The sequence below is a fragment of the Alnus glutinosa genome, chromosome 6, assembly GCF_958979055.1.
Source record: "Alnus glutinosa chromosome 6, dhAlnGlut1.1, whole genome shotgun sequence".
Taxonomy (NCBI): domain Eukaryota; kingdom Viridiplantae; phylum Streptophyta; class Magnoliopsida; order Fagales; family Betulaceae; genus Alnus; species Alnus glutinosa.
Genome location: NC_084891.1, coordinates 6,999,625 through 7,016,956, shown reverse-complemented (window position 1 = coordinate 7,016,956; position 17,332 = coordinate 6,999,625). Strand labels below are relative to the sequence as shown.

Genomic DNA, 17,332 nt, shown 5'->3' with positions numbered 1-17,332 from the left:
TTACTACCCGTTTTGTGTCTAGTCCCACAAACTGCCAACACTCCGACTCCAGTCCCTCAAACTACCAAAACCTTTGAAAAATACCATATTTGGCGAAATATCTCCATATTACTCTTGCCACGTGTCATTATGCAATTTAAAAATATTTTTTTAAAAAAAATTAAAAAGTAAACTAAAAAAAATTAATTTTCTTTTTTCAAAAAAATAAAAGGAAAATAGGGTGGCCCGAAAGCCACCCCTAAGGGGTCGGAGGGAGACGCACGGCCACCCCCAAGGGCCGGGGTGGCCTGCGAGCCACCCCCAACCCCCGCTAGCAGCCACCCCAAAACACTATATTTTCTTTTTCTTTTTTTTTTAAATAATAAAAATAAAAATAAAATTTTAGTTTTTTTTTTAAAAAAAAATTCTAGTTTTTTTTTTTTTTTTTTTAATTGAAAAGTGACACGTGGCCAGGGTAATATGGGAATATTTCGTCAAATTAGGCATTTTTCAAAGGTTTGGGTAGTTTGGGGGACCTGAGTCGAAGTATTGGCAGTTTGTGGGGATAAAATGATATTTTCCTCAAGATTAATTTTCACCATACCAATCATTATGCACAACTTTTCATACAATCCAATCATTTTCATTCATTTCCTACTATTAAAACCCATTTTTTTTTTTCAATCTCAACAAATTAACACTTATTTTCATAACATCAATCATTATACACAACTTTTCATACAATCCAATCACTTTCTATTATTATAAAACATTTTTTTTCCAATCTCAAAAATTTAACACACAAACACATATTCAAAAAGAATCTGAATTCTATTCAACATCCAAACACATTTTCATTGCCTCGAAATCCGCAAACAGATTCAGAATATTATTCATATTCGAAATATTCAGTACCCAAACGGACCATAAGGGTGCTAACATGAATTTTCGTCAATTTTTGGACGAAAGTACAATCTTTGTTTTTAGCCATAAATGAGGTATCATCGATACGAAATGAAACACGTAAAGTAAAAAAAAAAAAAAAAAAAGTATTTAAACCAAAGGTGAGAGGAAAAAAAAAAATTTAACCCTAATTTTATTCGATCCTCAAATCAAGACTTGTATTTTTAATTTACACGTGGTGTTCGTTCAGAACATTTGGGAAACACTAATTACAAAATTTTCAATTTTTCTCAAAAAGACTTGCCCTTCACTTCCTTCAAACAACAGCTCTTTCCATGCATCAGGATCCTCTCCAGTTGATTTTCAAATGGAGAGGAGCCGGTCTTTTATATATATATGAGTATTTTTGTAATTTTACACTATATAAAATTACAAAAATACCCTTATATATAAATGACCGACTCTTCTCCAATTCCTCTCAACTGAAGAGGATCCTGATCCTCTTTCTGGTACCCTGCGCCTAACACCTCTCTTCTTCAGTAATCACCAAAAGTAGGAAACCAAAAAGATTTGGTTGAGCAACTACTTGAGGTAATTCTCTCTCCCTCTCATCGTTCTCCTTCCTTCTTGTTACTTTTTTTTGTTTTTTTCTCGTTATTGTGGCTTAAATTTCGGATTATGGTGAAATTGGTCTGACAAATTAGTGATAGTTTAGATTTAATTTTTAATGTTGAAAAAAAAAAAAAAAGTTTAAGTATTCGGGTCAAACAAGTCGACTCACAGGTTAAACGAGTTGACCCTATAATGACCATTTTATTAAACGGAGCTAACAGATCAATCATTTTATAATCCGAACCATTTTAAGTTTAACCTTAATCTTTTAACTTTGTATCAAATTATAAATCGTGTAAAATATTGTCAACCTTAAAATTTATTATTTTAAGCCCAATGCCCTTGAATTCATAAGTATATTTATGTATTGGATAATGAGCACCATTTTGGATAAGAGTAGTGATAGGTAGGGGCAACACAGCCGGCCTCTGCCCGTCACTTTTCATTTAAAAATAATTTTTTATTATAAAAGTCTGCTGGGAGACGTTATCAATGCTCTTTGGATAATGACCTATCGTTTACATTTATGATTCTATTCTAACACCAAACCGGAATAAGAGAGTACCTGTCTGGGAATAATGCTATCCGTGTACTGGAATTATAACTTCCCACCAAATGGTGGAGCGAAACAGCACCCTTCTTCCACAAATAAACTCAATCGCACAGCCATCACTATACCAGCCTCCCTACGCACGGCTGCCCACCACTGCTTCCAGCCTTCACCGCTACCGGAGAGAACGCCTTCATTCACCGTGGGAGCAGCACCCTCACCAACGTGACAGCAATTACCAACACCCACGCACGGCAGAGAGCAAACCCAGCTTTTGTACGGCCTCGGCACAGGTAACCCACTCGCAACGATGGCTCACTGCACCTTATAGAAAAACACCCCAAAAAAGAACTGCTTTGATGCCAGATGGTAAGAACCGAAGTTCTTATCAACTAAAACCAGAGAAAAACAAGAGGAAAACAGAAAAACAAAAGAGATTGACCACTTCGAGGGGGTCTGTCCTCCACAAATGTTCTAACTTAATAAGGAAAGGATTTATTAGCTTAATTATAATAATACCTAAAATTGCAGTTGTACTTATTGCTTTGACTTATTTTTATGTGGTATTTGATGTGTTAGTCCACGAAGATTGGATAATTCACTGTGATACCTGTTTTCCGTGATCTTTGACATTTGGTAGAGAAGATAAATGGAATTAAGTCTTATAAATGCTCTGGTTGGTTGCTCTGAAGGAAAGAAAACACGAGTTACCTCTTATAAACTTGGTTTAGTGATTTGGATATTATTCTGGACTTGTTAGGCTTAGGCTTGTCTATCAATGTTCCTAAACAAATTAAAAAAAAAAAAAAAAAAAAAAAAAAAAAAAAAAAAAAAAAAAAAAAAAAAAAAACCCTTTTAAATTGAATTGTGGCTAGATGTGCTCGTGCCTAACATTTCATATATTTTGGTTATGAGATTTCTTTTTTATCTTCATATTTCCTGGTCCATGTGTAAATTTCTGTCTGTTTCTTAGTCATATTAGCTAGTTGAAGATATTTACCTTTTTGGGTTAAGGACTTGAACTGCAGGTCTACTTCGTATAAAAAATGAAGAAAATGATAGCCCTAGGGTTTGAGGGTTCAGCCAACAAGATAGCTGTTGGGGTTGTGACTTTAGATGGCACCATTCTATCGAATCCACGCCACACCTACATTACCCCTCCTGGCCAAGGATTCCTTCCACGAGAAACTGCCCAACACCATCTCCAACACATTCTTCCCCTTATCAAATCTGCTTTGAAGACTGCCCAAATAACTCCAGATGAAATTGATTGCCTTTGTTACACCAAGGGTCCTGGCATGGGGGCTCCACTACAAGTTTCTGCTGTTGTTGTTCGGATTCTTTCACAGCTTTGGAAGAAGCCCATTGTTGCTGTTAATCACTGTGTGGCACATATTGAGATGGGAAGGATTGTGACTGGGGCAGATGATCCTGTCGTGTTGTATGTTAGTGGCGGGAATACTCAGGTAATTGCATATAGTGAAGGGCGGTACCGGATCTTTGGGGAAACTATTGATATTGCTGTTGGAAATTGCTTGGATCGATTTGCTAGAGTGTTAACACTATCCAATGATCCAAGCCCTGGATATAACATTGAGCAGGTATGACAGTGCATTGTGTTTATTATTTTGCACTACCTAGGCTGATCATAATATATAATATACTCGGCTCAACTCAACTCGTCTCACCTAAGTTGTTCAAGATATTGTAATTTCTGGAGGATCTATGTATGCAACTTGAGTGGTTTCTTTATCATGTCTGGAATTTCCAAGGTCAAATTGGTTTAGCTAGAATAACAATTGATTACCTAAAAAAAAAGAACAGAATAACAATTGATTTACTTTGTAAGCTTTGACTTCTGACTTTGTGCCTTCATAGGAGAAGAGTCAAAACTTTGATGATTCATGGTTTCCAGTATTTCTTTTGACAATCTGACAATCTATTTATAGAGCTGCTCTTATTCTTCTTTGAGGATAACCGTTGGTGACTTTATTCCATAATAGCCATAACCTTTATCGGGTTTAGGGTTGACAATTGATTACCAACCCGCTATCTATCCATGCATTATGAAATGGTTGATTGCTCTAGTTTAACCAATTGGTATCGCTATGTTTGTGTCAGGCATTGATTAATGGGACATATGAGAATTTATCTTTTGTTTTCTCTATATTAAGAATTTTACCTGCGGGTAACTAGGATAGTCTTGCAACAAGATTCTGGTCCCTTTTACTCAATCAATGCTAGGGTTGTACAAGCAGTTACAGTTGCGGTTATTTTTTCTTAATTGCAATCGCCTTAGGCAGTTATCATTTTTAAGTAACCGTAACTGCCTTACTAAGGCCAGTTAGCAGTTAACCGGCGGTTATACGATTATTGAATGACATGTTGCAACCAGTAACCGCTTGTCAAGTAATGGGGATTTAGTGCATCTTTTACGGCACGTTTGGGTGTTCAATTTTTTTAAATCTGAATTCAACTATAATTTAATGCGCAAATTCCGAGGTAAATAAAGTTGAAAAAGATGTTTGGATAATTTAACTTTTTTAGATAAAATTAGAAAAAGTGAGATAAAATCTGATTTGTTTTTTAAAAACCCGAACACTGTAGCAAATAGAATCAAGATTCTTTTTGTTCCCAAACATACCAACATTTGGGCCTCCTTTTAGGGCATAGTTTAGATTGTTTTTGGCCTATTTTAGTGTTTTCACCCATTAGAATCCCATGAAACGGCATGTTATTGTCATGGACCAATGTTGCATGTGTAAGAGAGATGAGGAGTCCGTAGACCATCTTCTACTTTATTGTGATGTGGCTTCTGTTTTGTGGAGTTCTCTTTAGCCGCTTTGGGATGTCTTGAGTTATGCCTAAAAGGGTTATCGACTTGTTTGCGTGTTGGTGGTCCTCTGGAAGGCCGAGAAGTTCTATTGTGTGGAAAATGGCACCCACTTGCCTTTTTTGGACTCTTTGGAGGGAGAGGAACAATAGGAGATTTGAGGATTTCGAGAGGTCCCTAGAGGATATTCTTTCCTCTTTCTTCCGTACTTTTTATTTTTGGATTGTGGCCTTTGTGTCCCCTTTGTCAATTAGTTATGATGATTTTCTTGTTTGTTTTTCTCTTTCTTATTAGGTGTTTCCTTTGTATACTACCAGTGTACTTAGGGGCGCCTTACGCTTTTAAAAAAGATTGGTTTATTACTTATATAAATAAAATAAAATAAAATAAAATAAAAAATCTCATGAAACAAGAACTTAAAAAGCAAAGAGAAGAAAACAGTCTAAATATTTTAATGCATTAGAGAAGAGAAAAATCACAAAAGAAAGAAAAGAAAAGAAACGTAATGGAACTTAACTCTTTGAAAACTCAATATTGTAGGTCACTTCTTCATATTGTTTCTTTAGCTTCAAGTCTAAGGCTTGAATCCTCTTGAATGCAAACAACTACTTGGGGCCACACGCCTGATGAAAGCCAAATTTAACTGATCACTGTGGTGGGGGTGTGTTACACGAGTCCGGGGTTTATCCTTCAGGAGTGGGTACATGAAGTGACTCTGCCTGGGGGGGTGGTGTTTCTATGTGTGTGTGTGTGTGTGTGAAGAGGAACCCCTCCAAAAAGTAAGGCTTATTCATATATCTATCCTTGTTGGGTAAACCCCGAACTCGTGCAGAGCTCCCCCTCCACACAGATTGGGTAATACTCTGGCTTTGTCGACGGGTTGGCCCTAAGGAATTGTTTGTACCCAAGGGGATTCAAACCTTAGACCTGATGGAAATGCCACCAACCAAGGCCTTTACCACTTGAGCCAACCCCTTGGGGTTAATTATATTTAATATATATTATATATAAAGGTAAGTGGTTAACAGTTCTTAACTGACCTGCTTGTACACCCATAATCAATGCCACTTCATTAGTAATTGTTTCCTCATGTGAATACAATCAAGACCAAGATTATAACTCAAATATGAATTCATTGACAACCAATTGTTCATATGGGGTAATAATTGATGGTTTATATGTTGTATTATTTTTTTTATTTCTCATTAACGGTAAGGAATGGAATAGACAATCTTTTGGTTTGTAGATGGATTTTTTTATCTTATTTATTCATTAAAAATAATAAAAATAATTTTTTTAAAAAAAGAAAAAAGAAAAAATGATTTTATGGTGTTTGTGCATTACCTTTTTGTTGCTACTCATTTTGGAGCATGTACTGGAGTCACTGCAGAAGCCATAGTTTTGCCATCCAATCACTTGGATTAAGAAAAAAAGTGTTTTTTTTTTTTTTGTTTTTAATTTTAATTTATTGGTAAGCTTATCCATGAATCAGGTTAGTTTAAGATGATGACTTCGGTAGCGTTGCATTTTTCATTGGCTTCTTTGTTTAGGCTGTGCACAGTTCTATTTTGGACTCGAAATGAGGTTGATCGAGCGAATAAAAGAGTACTTGTCAAAAGTTCAAGTGTACTCTTTGCAATCTGACTGCATACTTAATGTCACTGTTATACCAATCTCAGTGGTGAGGCGCTTAAAAAAAATTCTGTTCTCTTCAAATAGAATATTTGTAGGGACATTTAATTGGAAGAGTTCTGATACCGCTTCCTGGATTGGGATGTGGAATGTTCTCCTTCAAGGAAAGAGTCTAGGGGTTACGGGGTTACTGTCTTTGATTATTATTTTTTGGGTCCTTGGTGTTTCACAAATGAAATGGAAATCTTTTGACTTTGAAGAGGTAGTGGGAGTGAAGTATGGTGTTTGGGAGGTTGATCGGTATAGAAGTGGTTCATAGTCTTAATGGGGTTGGCTCAGGAAGAGGTCATTCGATTGCTGTAAATAGTTATACTATGCCTTTTATTCATCTATCTAAATGGGGAATGGCAGGTGAGTTCTTTTCTTGTATGATATTTGGTTTGGAAAGTCTAATTGAGTTTTGCTTTTCCTTATTCTGTTTATATTGTGGAGAATAAGGAGGCCTCAATAGTTAGATATTTTTTATTTGTTTGTAAGGGTTATCTACTGGTGCCCCCCAAGTCTGCAGGTGGTCAAAGAGAGAAAGTAGACTCAGTGATAACTTTCTTTCTTTGGCGCAAAGACTGGTCTTTAGGAGATTATGTGACACAGTGCAAATACTTGCTTCCAACGGCAGGTCTGGATCTAGCACAGGGCAGTAGCAAATAGAAGTTTCCTAGAAATTGGGGCAAAGATTGGGCAAAGAGGCTTTATGTTCTAAAGGATATGGTAGGAACTTTGAGGGTTTATGGTTGAAAACCATGTAGAAAAATTGACTCCTGATAGCTTACAAGTTGCTGGAAACTCTGGCTGCAGCTTCTTTAAGGCTTTGTGGTTGGGTATGGTTTAGGTATAAAGTTGAGATAAGGTTAGGGTGTCGTTGTACTTGCTGTGCTGTTTCATATTATGTTCTATCACACCATTTTTTAAGGATTTTTTTTTATTTTTTTTATTTTTATTTTTTTTATTTATTTTTTTTTTTTATAAAAAAACTCAGAGCTTTTGTTGTTGATTCCTGTTCATTGCTTCAATAATGTGATGAAAATGCTACTGTCTTGACATGCCTGATATCATGTTTCTCTTCGCCAGCTTGCAAAGAAAGGGGAAATGTTTATAGACCTTCCTTATGTTGTCAAAGGGATGGATGTATCTTTCAGTGGAATATTGAGCTATATTGAAGCTACTGCTGTAGAGAAGCTAAAAAATAATGAGTGCACCCCTGCAGATTTGTGTTACTCCTTGCAGGTAAGTTTCATTTAGGATCATTTACATCTTTGATGACAACAAAAAAACATTGAGTCGAATTAATTTGTTTTTCAATTTGGTTATTCTTCATAGATCAATCATTAGGAGTGTTATCATCATGTATGTTAGTTCTTTGTCTCAATGCTTATCCTTTCAAGAGCCAACCCACCCTCTGTGGGAGGAACTTTTGTATAATTCCTTTGTACTAGAACCTCACAGATTTCATTTTCTCTTTTATTTTCCCCCCAAAAAAAAAACATTTTGTATATTAATTCAGACATGGGTTCTGTGGAATGTTATAATATGTTGCAGGAAACATTATTTGCAATGCTTGTGGAGATTACAGAACGAGCAATGGCACATTGTGACACGAAAGATGTTCTTATTGTTGGAGGTGTTGGTTGCAATGAACGCTTGCAGGAGATGATGAGAATAATGTGCTCTGAGCGTGGTGGAAGGTTGTTTGCTACTGATGACAGGTATTGCATTGATAATGGGGCAATGATTGCATATACTGGTCTCCTTGCTTATGCTCACGGTGCATTGACTCCGCTGGAGGATTCGTCATTCACCCAGCGGTTTCGGACCGATGAAGTACATGCAATCTGGAGGGAGAAAAATGAGCCTACAAACATGAATGATGGTGTCTCTAGTCAGATTTGAGTGACTCTCTGTGTTTTACATTTACAAGAAAATAGGCTGATAGATACAATCGCTCCAAATTCTTGGTGTTGAAGAATTGGGAGGAACAATCCCTAGGTTCTCTTCTCAGACAACTCAGGATTGTATGTTGTGTTGCAATGTATTTTATTTGTATTGATTATTGGATAAATATTATATTGGACCCGAAGAGGAGGCTTTGAGTTGGGATTAGTGTTTCAGCCCTATTTGCAATCTCTTTGGTGGTAACTTGATTATTTCTTCATAGCTTTAGGCGGCTAAGATTCATGGATGCAGATCCCAGCAAATGTGAGAGTTCTTGTGAGACCCAACTTAGGGTTAGCAAAACGGATAATCGTGTCGGGTTTGGATCAACCCCGTTGATCTGCCAACCCGTTTAGGCCAATCTGAACCCGACACGATTATAAGCTGAGTTACCTGACACGACACGATTAACCCGTTTAGTTAATGGATCATGTCGACCCGATTGTTTTTTAAAGATTTTTTAAATGGGTTTTGAATTTTGATTAGGAATATATGAGCCAATAATGTGGGGCATTTGACTTTAAACTAAAATTCCCTAGCTCCAAGCTACTAACTACCTGCTTGAAGTTATTATCATTCTAGCACCAAGCCACAAAAATAGTGCCTCATTCTGATTTTTTGGTTTTTTTTTTAATAAATAAACGGGTTGACACGTTTATAAACGGTCATAAACGAGTCAACACATTTATGACATGAACCCGTTTAGTCTAAACCCAAATCTTATAACTTCGTGTCGGATTTGCGGGTTATGTAAAAAATTGTCAACCTTAGCCCAACTGCTTAAGCAGGTAGTCCAAAATTTGTTTAGACAAGTAAGTCTTATATTAATTTTCTTACGTTTGCTGCCCGAATTACTAATAATCTTAGTAACAAAAAATGTTGGAGATCTCTATCTAAGTTTCATACTTGATAATAGTCATATGAGTGAGTAGTTAATATGATATTGTTGAGTAAGCTTAAGCTGTTATAGTTGAAGGGTAGTTCAACATATTATTAGAGTTGGTATATGTAAGAATGAATGTTTAAGAGTGGGTTTTTTTTTTTCTAATAAAAACAAAAAAAGAAAAATCTAGTTATAATAAGCGAAGGTTTAAGAATTAATATAATAATGTGAAGATCAAACTCATAAGCTTAAGTTTGTGAGTCAAATAGTGTTTGAACATATTATTAACGACTAAATTTTTAACTTTCAAAGTGTTTATCTTCCAATTTTTTATTTTTTATTTTTTTAATATATATTTCATTTAAAATATTATTTAAATGAAATAAATATCTTATTTTCAATGGGTTATAAGATTTGATAGAAAATTTTATGCTACGTTTAATAATTGATATAAATTCTTATACTATTATATTAGATTCTAATGTTCCATGTATTTGATGGCATACAGATAACCTAAGGGGCCCTTGAACATGCTTATTTGATATCAGCCCTTCGCTTAAAAGTGTGATGCTTTAGGATTGGATTATGTAAGCTTAAAAACCTTTTGCCATTTTAAAAAAAAAATGATATTGCATAAGGTTAAGGATTCTTTCAATATATATATATAATAAACAAGACCATTTAGAAAAAGTAAAAGTAAATGAATGTTAACTTCTCCTATGGCTTATGGGAAAGCACAAGAGACCCTCCTCATTAGGAGGGAAAGGGATACTATATTTTAAGGATAATTGCATTATTGGTATGTAGGGTTGTCTTAAATTATAAGTTACTTCCTGTAATTTAAAAAGCTTATAGAGAGTCATTGTGGTAAACTATGATTACAAATCAGTCCCTGAACACGTTTTTCAATCCACCAAGTTAATAGATTTCGTTAGTTAGCCACGTCACACTCAATAGAAAGTCGAAACGTGTCTGTTATAATAAAAACAAAAATGTAAAATATAATAAAAATATAAATAAATAAAACAAAAATATTTTTTTAAAAATAATAATAATAATAAATTTTATATATATATTGGAGTGGCCAAGCCACCCCCACCCCCTCCCCCTCGTCAAAGGCCACTCCTAGAAGGCCTTTGGGGTGGACGCACGCTACACCTTAAAAAAAAAAAAATCAAATATTTTTGTTTTATTTATTTATATTTTTATTATTGTAATGGACACGTGTCAGCCTTTTATTGGATGTGGCATGACTGATTAACGGAATCTGTTAACTTGGTGGATGGAAAACGTGTTCAGTGACTGATTTATAATTATAGTTTACCACAATAACCCTTCATGAACTTTTTGAACGACAGTGAGTGATTTGTAATTTAGGTTAACCCCAAAGACCATTTGTGCAATTACCCCTATATTTTAACCATTTCATTATTAGAATTTAATATTGTTGTATATAATGAAATAGATAATGATGCCACGTGATAAATATATTAGCATGCCATTTAAAAATTCAAATGATGTGACATCATTTACACCGATAGTTGCAACAACATTAAATCGTAATAAAATGATTTTTTTTTTCATTTCAAGTGAAATTGAGAATATTATGAAGCATGGGACTGGCGGTTACCCCTAAGCAACCACCGTTCCTCTATTCTCTTGCACTTGAGGGGGCTGTCTCCATCAAGCTGGAATTCCATCGTGAGCTGCAAAAAATCCCAAATGATTGGCCCCAAGGTACGGAGCCACTGAATACCTAGAACAGCGTCGCAGCCAGCCAGAGGGAGGATAAAGAAGTCAGTTCGAAAACTATACCCCTGGATTTTGAGCTCCACCTCTTGACAGCAACCGGGGCTAGGAATCTCAGCACCGTTTGCAATTTTCACCCGAATAGGATCCTGCACGACCGGCCGAATACCCAGTGAACAAAATTATGGGTACTACCCGAGTCTATTAGAATCACAATAGGGTGCAATTTGAGAAACCCCACAAGGCGCATAGTCCTCGATGGGGGGTGCCAGTAATGGCATTGAGTGAAATTTCCGGGAATTCTTCTAAAAAGAATTCGCCCGGATCCTCCTCAACAGGTCCGGTAGCCTTATCTGGGTCAGGAGGGGGTTCATCTGGAACTTCAAGTAGAAAGAGCTTGGGAACAGCACAGACGTGTCCCCTTGTCCATTTAGAATCACAAGAATAACAGAGTCCCTTACGCCGTCGTTCCTCCATTTGGGCCCGGGTTATCTTCTGCACCGGAACCAATGCTTGACTGGGTTTAGACCCTTCTTTACCCGAGAGACTCCCCCCTGGAAGCTGGGAAAGCGGCTGGGAATAAGGACCTGGGGCAGTATTCCGAGAGGACTGGGGGTACAGAGGGCTTTTAGTGAAGCCAGCCGGTATCTGGACATGAAGTCCCTGGTTGGACTGAGGAGAGTGGGAAGAATGGAAAGATGAGCGAGGGTACCTTCGAGTGGTCAGCACGCATTCCTCTTGCATTCGGGCGAGGGAATAAGCATCCACCAATGTACGAGGATTCAACATCCGAACGGGAAGCCGGATGTCATCCCGAAGCCCGCCCAAGAAACAGCTGAGTTTGTGAAATTCCGGGAGGTGCTGCACCTTCAAAGCCAGTGTGTCAAACTAGTTTTTGTAATCCTCCAGGGTGCCATCCTGCTTTAATTTAGACAGTGTTTCCATAGGGTCATCATTAGACCCTCTACCAAAGTGGATCTGTAAAGCACGGACAAACTCTCCCCAACCATGAACCGAGTTGCTAGAACGGAGCTCACGAAACCAGATGAGAGCGCGGCCGTCCATATGAAAAGAAGATAAGGAGAGGTGGTGTTCATCTGGTGTATTGTAGTAATCAAAGAACTGTTCAGCCCGACAGCACCAAGTTTCAGCGTCATCACCGTCGAAACGCGGGAAATCCAAACGAACAGATTTAGGTTTCAAGAGACCCTCACTGCCACTAGTTCCACCGTGAAAAAAGTTTCCCCCCCCCCCCCCCAAATGGTGGAGGAATGTAGTCATAGTTGTGCACTGGGGATTTGGAGCCTCCTCCAGCTTCGGATTGCTTCAAGATCAAGACCTCTAGCCTATCCATTTGGGTTTGCAAGGTCTGGACCATGCCCGTAAATTCTGAGCGAGACACATGGGCATTTTCTTCAGCCATAGTCATAGAATGGTTTTTCATGCGCAGGGGGAAAAAAAACTGGCTGCTGATACCAATTTGTAACAGGTTTTTTGGGGTTTTAGGGATTTTAGGGAGTGAAGAGCGAATTGTAAGAGAGAGGATGGATTATAATGAATCTGAGAAGGGAAATTGATACTGATTTTTACTAGATAAATTGGCAATTTCGAGGATGCCAGAGCCTCCAATTACACAGTCTACTGATTATCCAAAAAGCTGCTTACTCTATTATCCACTGGACTTATATACTGTCCATTAGGTATTACAAAACGCATAAAAGATTGAATAAAACGACTAACCCTTATAGAAAGCATAAAACGACACTACAAGAGGCATAAAACGCAGGAAGGACAGACTCCTCAAAACGCCACCGTTTGAGCTTGGGGAAGGTCGACTCCAGCTGGCACGCACATCCTCTAAGCCCACTCTCTTGCTACCACGTATCCCTTTGTCTTCTGAACTCAACTATCACTTCCACCCTTCTCTCATCAATCTCGATCAACTCCAAGCTTCCACCTTCAGACTCCATCCTCCAAGCTCCATCGGCTGTTTCAAGGAACAACGGTGACAGCTGCCCAGAGGCCTTCTAGCTAGGGTTGAGCATAGGGCAAGGAGGCGAGTTTCCCCTTTTTTTGGCTCCGCCCCACACGCCTGCGGATTCCTTAAATAGGATCCGTAAACCGCACAAATGTTCTATAACCATGCGATGCGGTTGTGGGTGGGGCGGGGATCCACGAGTCTGCGGGGAGGGGCGGGTATTGAAAAAATGAGTAATTCTACATGGCGATCATCTGTCCCTCAAGCGTCCCTCACCAGCTGACGTGGCACGTCAGACCTTTTTTTTTTAAAATAAAAAAAAAATAAAAAAATAAAAAAAAAATAAAAAATTGGAAAAACAGCGTTGAAAAGTAAATGAATCCCTCCCTCTCTCGATCATTTTCCCCCCAAAATCATTTTTTCCCCCAAAATCCTCCCTCTCTCCGTCTCTCCATCTCTGCACCACTGTCAACCACCTACGAAGCCGCCACCAGTACGTCCAGCTCTTCGTCCGTCCAAAAGTCACCGGATCTTCGGCCATTCTCCATCTCCGGTTCGACTTCGAAGGTTCTCCATCTTCGGAACGTCCAAGCTCCAAGCTCCATCTCCGGCCAAAAGTGACAGGATCTCCAGCCGTTCTCCGCACTTTATCACAAGGTGCTTCCACACTTTACTGGGTATAATTTTTTTTTGGTTGAATCATACCTAGTATTAGGTTCAAGGGATCTGATTCGTGAGAGAGGCAGAGAAAGATTGAGAGGCTAAAAGAGTAAAGAGGAACTGAGAAAGACTCGAAACCTGACTGTTAGTGGGTGTGAAGATAAAAAGTTGAAGTCGTGAGGTGAGGGCCAGATTTGTGAAAGAACGGAAGGAACTGGATTACTACTCTATGAGAACCATTTTATCTTCATAGACTCATAAAGAAATTAGTAACTAGCAAACAAAAAAGGGCCATCTTCCGGTCAATTAGTCAACTTGAGGAAAAAAAAACAAAAAGAACTATGTAGAAAGGGGCCATCTTCCAGTCAACTTGAGAAAAAAAAAACAAAAATAAAATGTATGAGTTTTTCCAACAAAGATTGATTTTCTAGTTCTCACTTTTGGTAAGTGTTATGTTACTGTGCATATGAGTTTGTTATGCTCATTTTTATGGTTTCTAGGTTGGGCTTTTTGTACTTTGTAGGATCATTAATTTGTACCTTGTTATCATGTAATTGGCATCGTAAAATTCTGCAGTTAAAATTTTTTGGTGGCTGATTCTTTTCATTTTAACAGAGGTATGCTGGTAAGAAGTCAGTTGGATGGGTAAAATGGGTCTCTTTCTTTGGCCGAATGGCCAAGCTAGTCTTTTGTTTCATCTCATGATCTTGTAATTCTCACTACGTAACAATGTTTAAGAACTTGTGGAATAGTTGTGGAATCTCATTTTTGTGGGGTCTCATTTTTTTTTTGTGGAAGTTGTGGAATCTCATTTTTGTGGGTTCTTCATTTTTTTTTTTTTTGGATTTGATCTATGATTTGTTACATTTTTTCAGCACTCAAAAGAGCTTGAGGTTGTAATGTTATGATGTTTAATTCAGATTTTGCTACTTTTATGCATGATGTTTTATTTTGATTATAAGATAAGTGAGTACTGAATAGCAGGTTTTTTAGTAATCTTTTGGCCAATGACTGTATGTGTTCCCATGTCCTCTAGTGACATTAAAAAAATAAAAATGGCAGCTTCAGGTATTGATGTCTCTAATTTACTTTTACAAGACCAATTGACATCTTACATATATATACACGAGAGCATATAAAGGTTCTCTAACCCGTGTTTAATGTGAATGAATTCTAATATATATATATATTTTGCTACTTGCTGGGTTAATATTTACCTTTTATTTTGGTCATGAAAAAAGAAGAAGCAAAACCAATCAGTTTTGGTTTTGGTTTGGGTTGAAAATGGAGAACTTTGTTAAATTAAAACTTAAAAAGTTATTTAGTCTTCCCATTCAAAAAAATAAATAGATAAATAAAAGGCTCTCATCACATGCAATTTCAAATTGTTGTTTACTACTAAGATGTAGATTCATTTTCCCAATTTCAAATGGCAATTTAAAAACTTGATTTTTTCTACATTTCAAGTTACATTTAAGAGCTTTGTATTCCGATCAATATTATTCCAAATAGACAATCAAAGTTTTTAAATACGTCAAAGTGCCCATCTTAGTAGAAAAAGCTTTTAAATGTAACTTCAAGTGCCCAAATTGATTTTTTCTACATTACAGTCACATTTCAAATTGATGTCCCTAAAGTAAAATAGGTCAAAGTGCCCAAATTCCTATCTTCAAGAAACTACATAACGAAATAAGAGCCCAACACCAATTTATTGTGCATTATATATATATATTGCAAGGGTAAATGAGAGCCCTTATAGGATAGCATCAAATAGAACTTTCAAATAGATGAAAATTTACAAGATCATTTTGCAAAAGTAGAACCTTTATATAGACCATTTTAGGAAAAAAAAATTACATCAAATATTCCTCAAATAGAAATATTGAATCACCCCAAAAGCATTTTCGATGTATGTTTCTAACACAATCTCCATGACAAGTAGTGTCTCACTGCATGTTTAAAAAATGACCAATATCAGCAGAAAAAACGAAAAAAGAAACAAGAAAAGAAAAACTACATTGTGCTGTATAAGTATGATAAACTTTCAATTTAAACAACATACTTATCAAAAGTGACAATTAGAAAATCAACTTTGATTGGCACAGTGTATCACAACTTGATTCTGCAAGATTTGTCTGTAAGGAAAAAAAAAAAAACAACACTGTAAATGTCTCTAATTCTATTTCACTCACTGAAAAGCAAACAAATATTCCAAATACATTTGAATGAAGCAACATAAGCTTTTTCAAAACGGAAAATAAGCCAAATAGCATCTCACAACAACAAATATGTACTCCAAAGTAAACAAAACCAACAACCCGAAACTACCATTTGTAGAAGAAAACTAGAAACCCAAAAGCAAAAAATACAAGCAAATCTCCAAACACATCAGCTACTAGAAAATGATTGTCACCATCACATGCAAATTTGAGACAACCAAAATATATAATAAAATAAATAAATAAATAAATAAAAATTAAAAAAAAAACTCCAAATTCAAGCCTAGCTTGGCCAGTCGGCGAAAGCAAGAGACCCATTCTTCCCATTCACCTCATCTTCAACCGAAAACTAGTAGCCTATATATTCCATTCTATTTTTTCATCTCAAGCAAAAATCAAAGCCCTCCATCTCTGGGTAGCCATCAGCGATAGCAATGGAGGGAACAATGGAAAATCTCTTAAGTTACTTTAAAAAACCATCAAAATTTTCAGATCTGTACGACACTACTCTCATACAGATAAAAATTTCAGACCCAACGCAGATCAAGGAACTCAAAAAACCAGATCCAAAAGCAACTCAAAAAACCAAATCTGTATGAAGAAGAGAAAATCGAAACAAACAGAGAAGACGTTACGGTGTATGGGCCGTAGGAGTCGTCTGCGGTGGTGGTGGCTCGGCTGGGCACGTCGTGGCGGAACGGTTGATGGGTCGTTGGAGTCGTCGGAGCTGTACAGTGGATGGAGACCGCACGGTAAGTTGTGGCCGGAGATAGACGAACCGGTGTGGTGGTAGCTGGTGGTCGACAGTGCTCAGCTGGTGGGTGGCTGTCGGTGGGGTGGAGGGAGGGAGGAGGGAGAGGTGGAAAGTATTTGGGGGCCAAAAATGTTTTGGGAGAAATTTAAATGAAGGTGGTTCACTGGTTCCTATAATACGCAGTCTGCAGGTTTTTTCAAATTTTTTTTTTTTTTTTTTTAAAAAAAAAAAAAAAAAAAAAAAAGTCTGACGTGCCACGTCAGCTGGTGAGGGACGCTTGAGGGACGGATGATCGCCGTGTAGAATTACTCTGAAAAAACTGAAATGAACTTTGAAAGCCCAACAAATCAAAACTCTTTTTGGCCCTCATTAGAGCTAACCCAGTTCCTCTATCCTTCTCTCTCAATATTCTATCCTCCCACTGGAATGCATTATCCATTCTCTTTCTGTGTACAGACCTACAGTTGCATTTTGCTAACAGGTACAGAACTGGGTGTATACTAAATTCATGGGTATCACTACAATCGAAAAAAGAAAACAAATTTCACGGATGTAATGGTACAAAAAAGAAAAGAGCAGAGAACAAAAATA

At 37.1% G+C, this 17,332-nt stretch overlaps 1 protein-coding gene across 2 annotated transcripts; it reads left to right on the top strand.

Annotated features, from left to right (window-relative positions):
* Window positions 1–2,120: 2,120 nt before the first annotated feature.
* Window positions 2,121–8,689, top strand: LOC133871253 (uncharacterized). 2 transcript variants are annotated; one of them, XM_062308653.1, is made up of 4 exons: window positions 2,121–2,337; window positions 3,073–3,645; window positions 7,638–7,793; window positions 8,106–8,689. In XM_062308653.1, the coding sequence occupies exons 2-4, from the start codon at window positions 3,091–3,093 to the stop codon at window positions 8,454–8,456; spliced, it is 1,062 nt and encodes a 353-aa protein (XP_062164637.1). In that variant the 5' UTR covers window positions 2,121–2,337; window positions 3,073–3,090; the 3' UTR covers window positions 8,457–8,689. The 2 variants fall into 2 exon arrangements, with proteins under 2 accessions (XP_062164637.1, XP_062164638.1); XM_062308654.1 differs by having other exon boundaries at window positions 3,059–3,645.
* Window positions 8,690–17,332: the final 8,643 nt, after the last annotated feature.

What these genes read in the sequence shown, in the direction of transcription:
- LOC133871253 (XM_062308653.1), top strand. Translation starts at nt 3,091, where the DNA reads ATGAAGAAAATGATAGCCCTAGGGTTTGAGGGTTCAGCCAACAAGATA. An exon ending in CTGGATATAACATTGAGCAG is followed by an intron (nt 3,646 to 7,637) that starts GTATGACAGTGC and finishes TCTCTTCGCCAG; the next exon opens with CTTGCAAAGAAAGGGGAAAT. An exon ending in ATTTGTGTTACTCCTTGCAG is followed by an intron (nt 7,794 to 8,105) that starts GTAAGTTTCATT and finishes AATATGTTGCAG; the next exon opens with GAAACATTATTTGCAATGCT.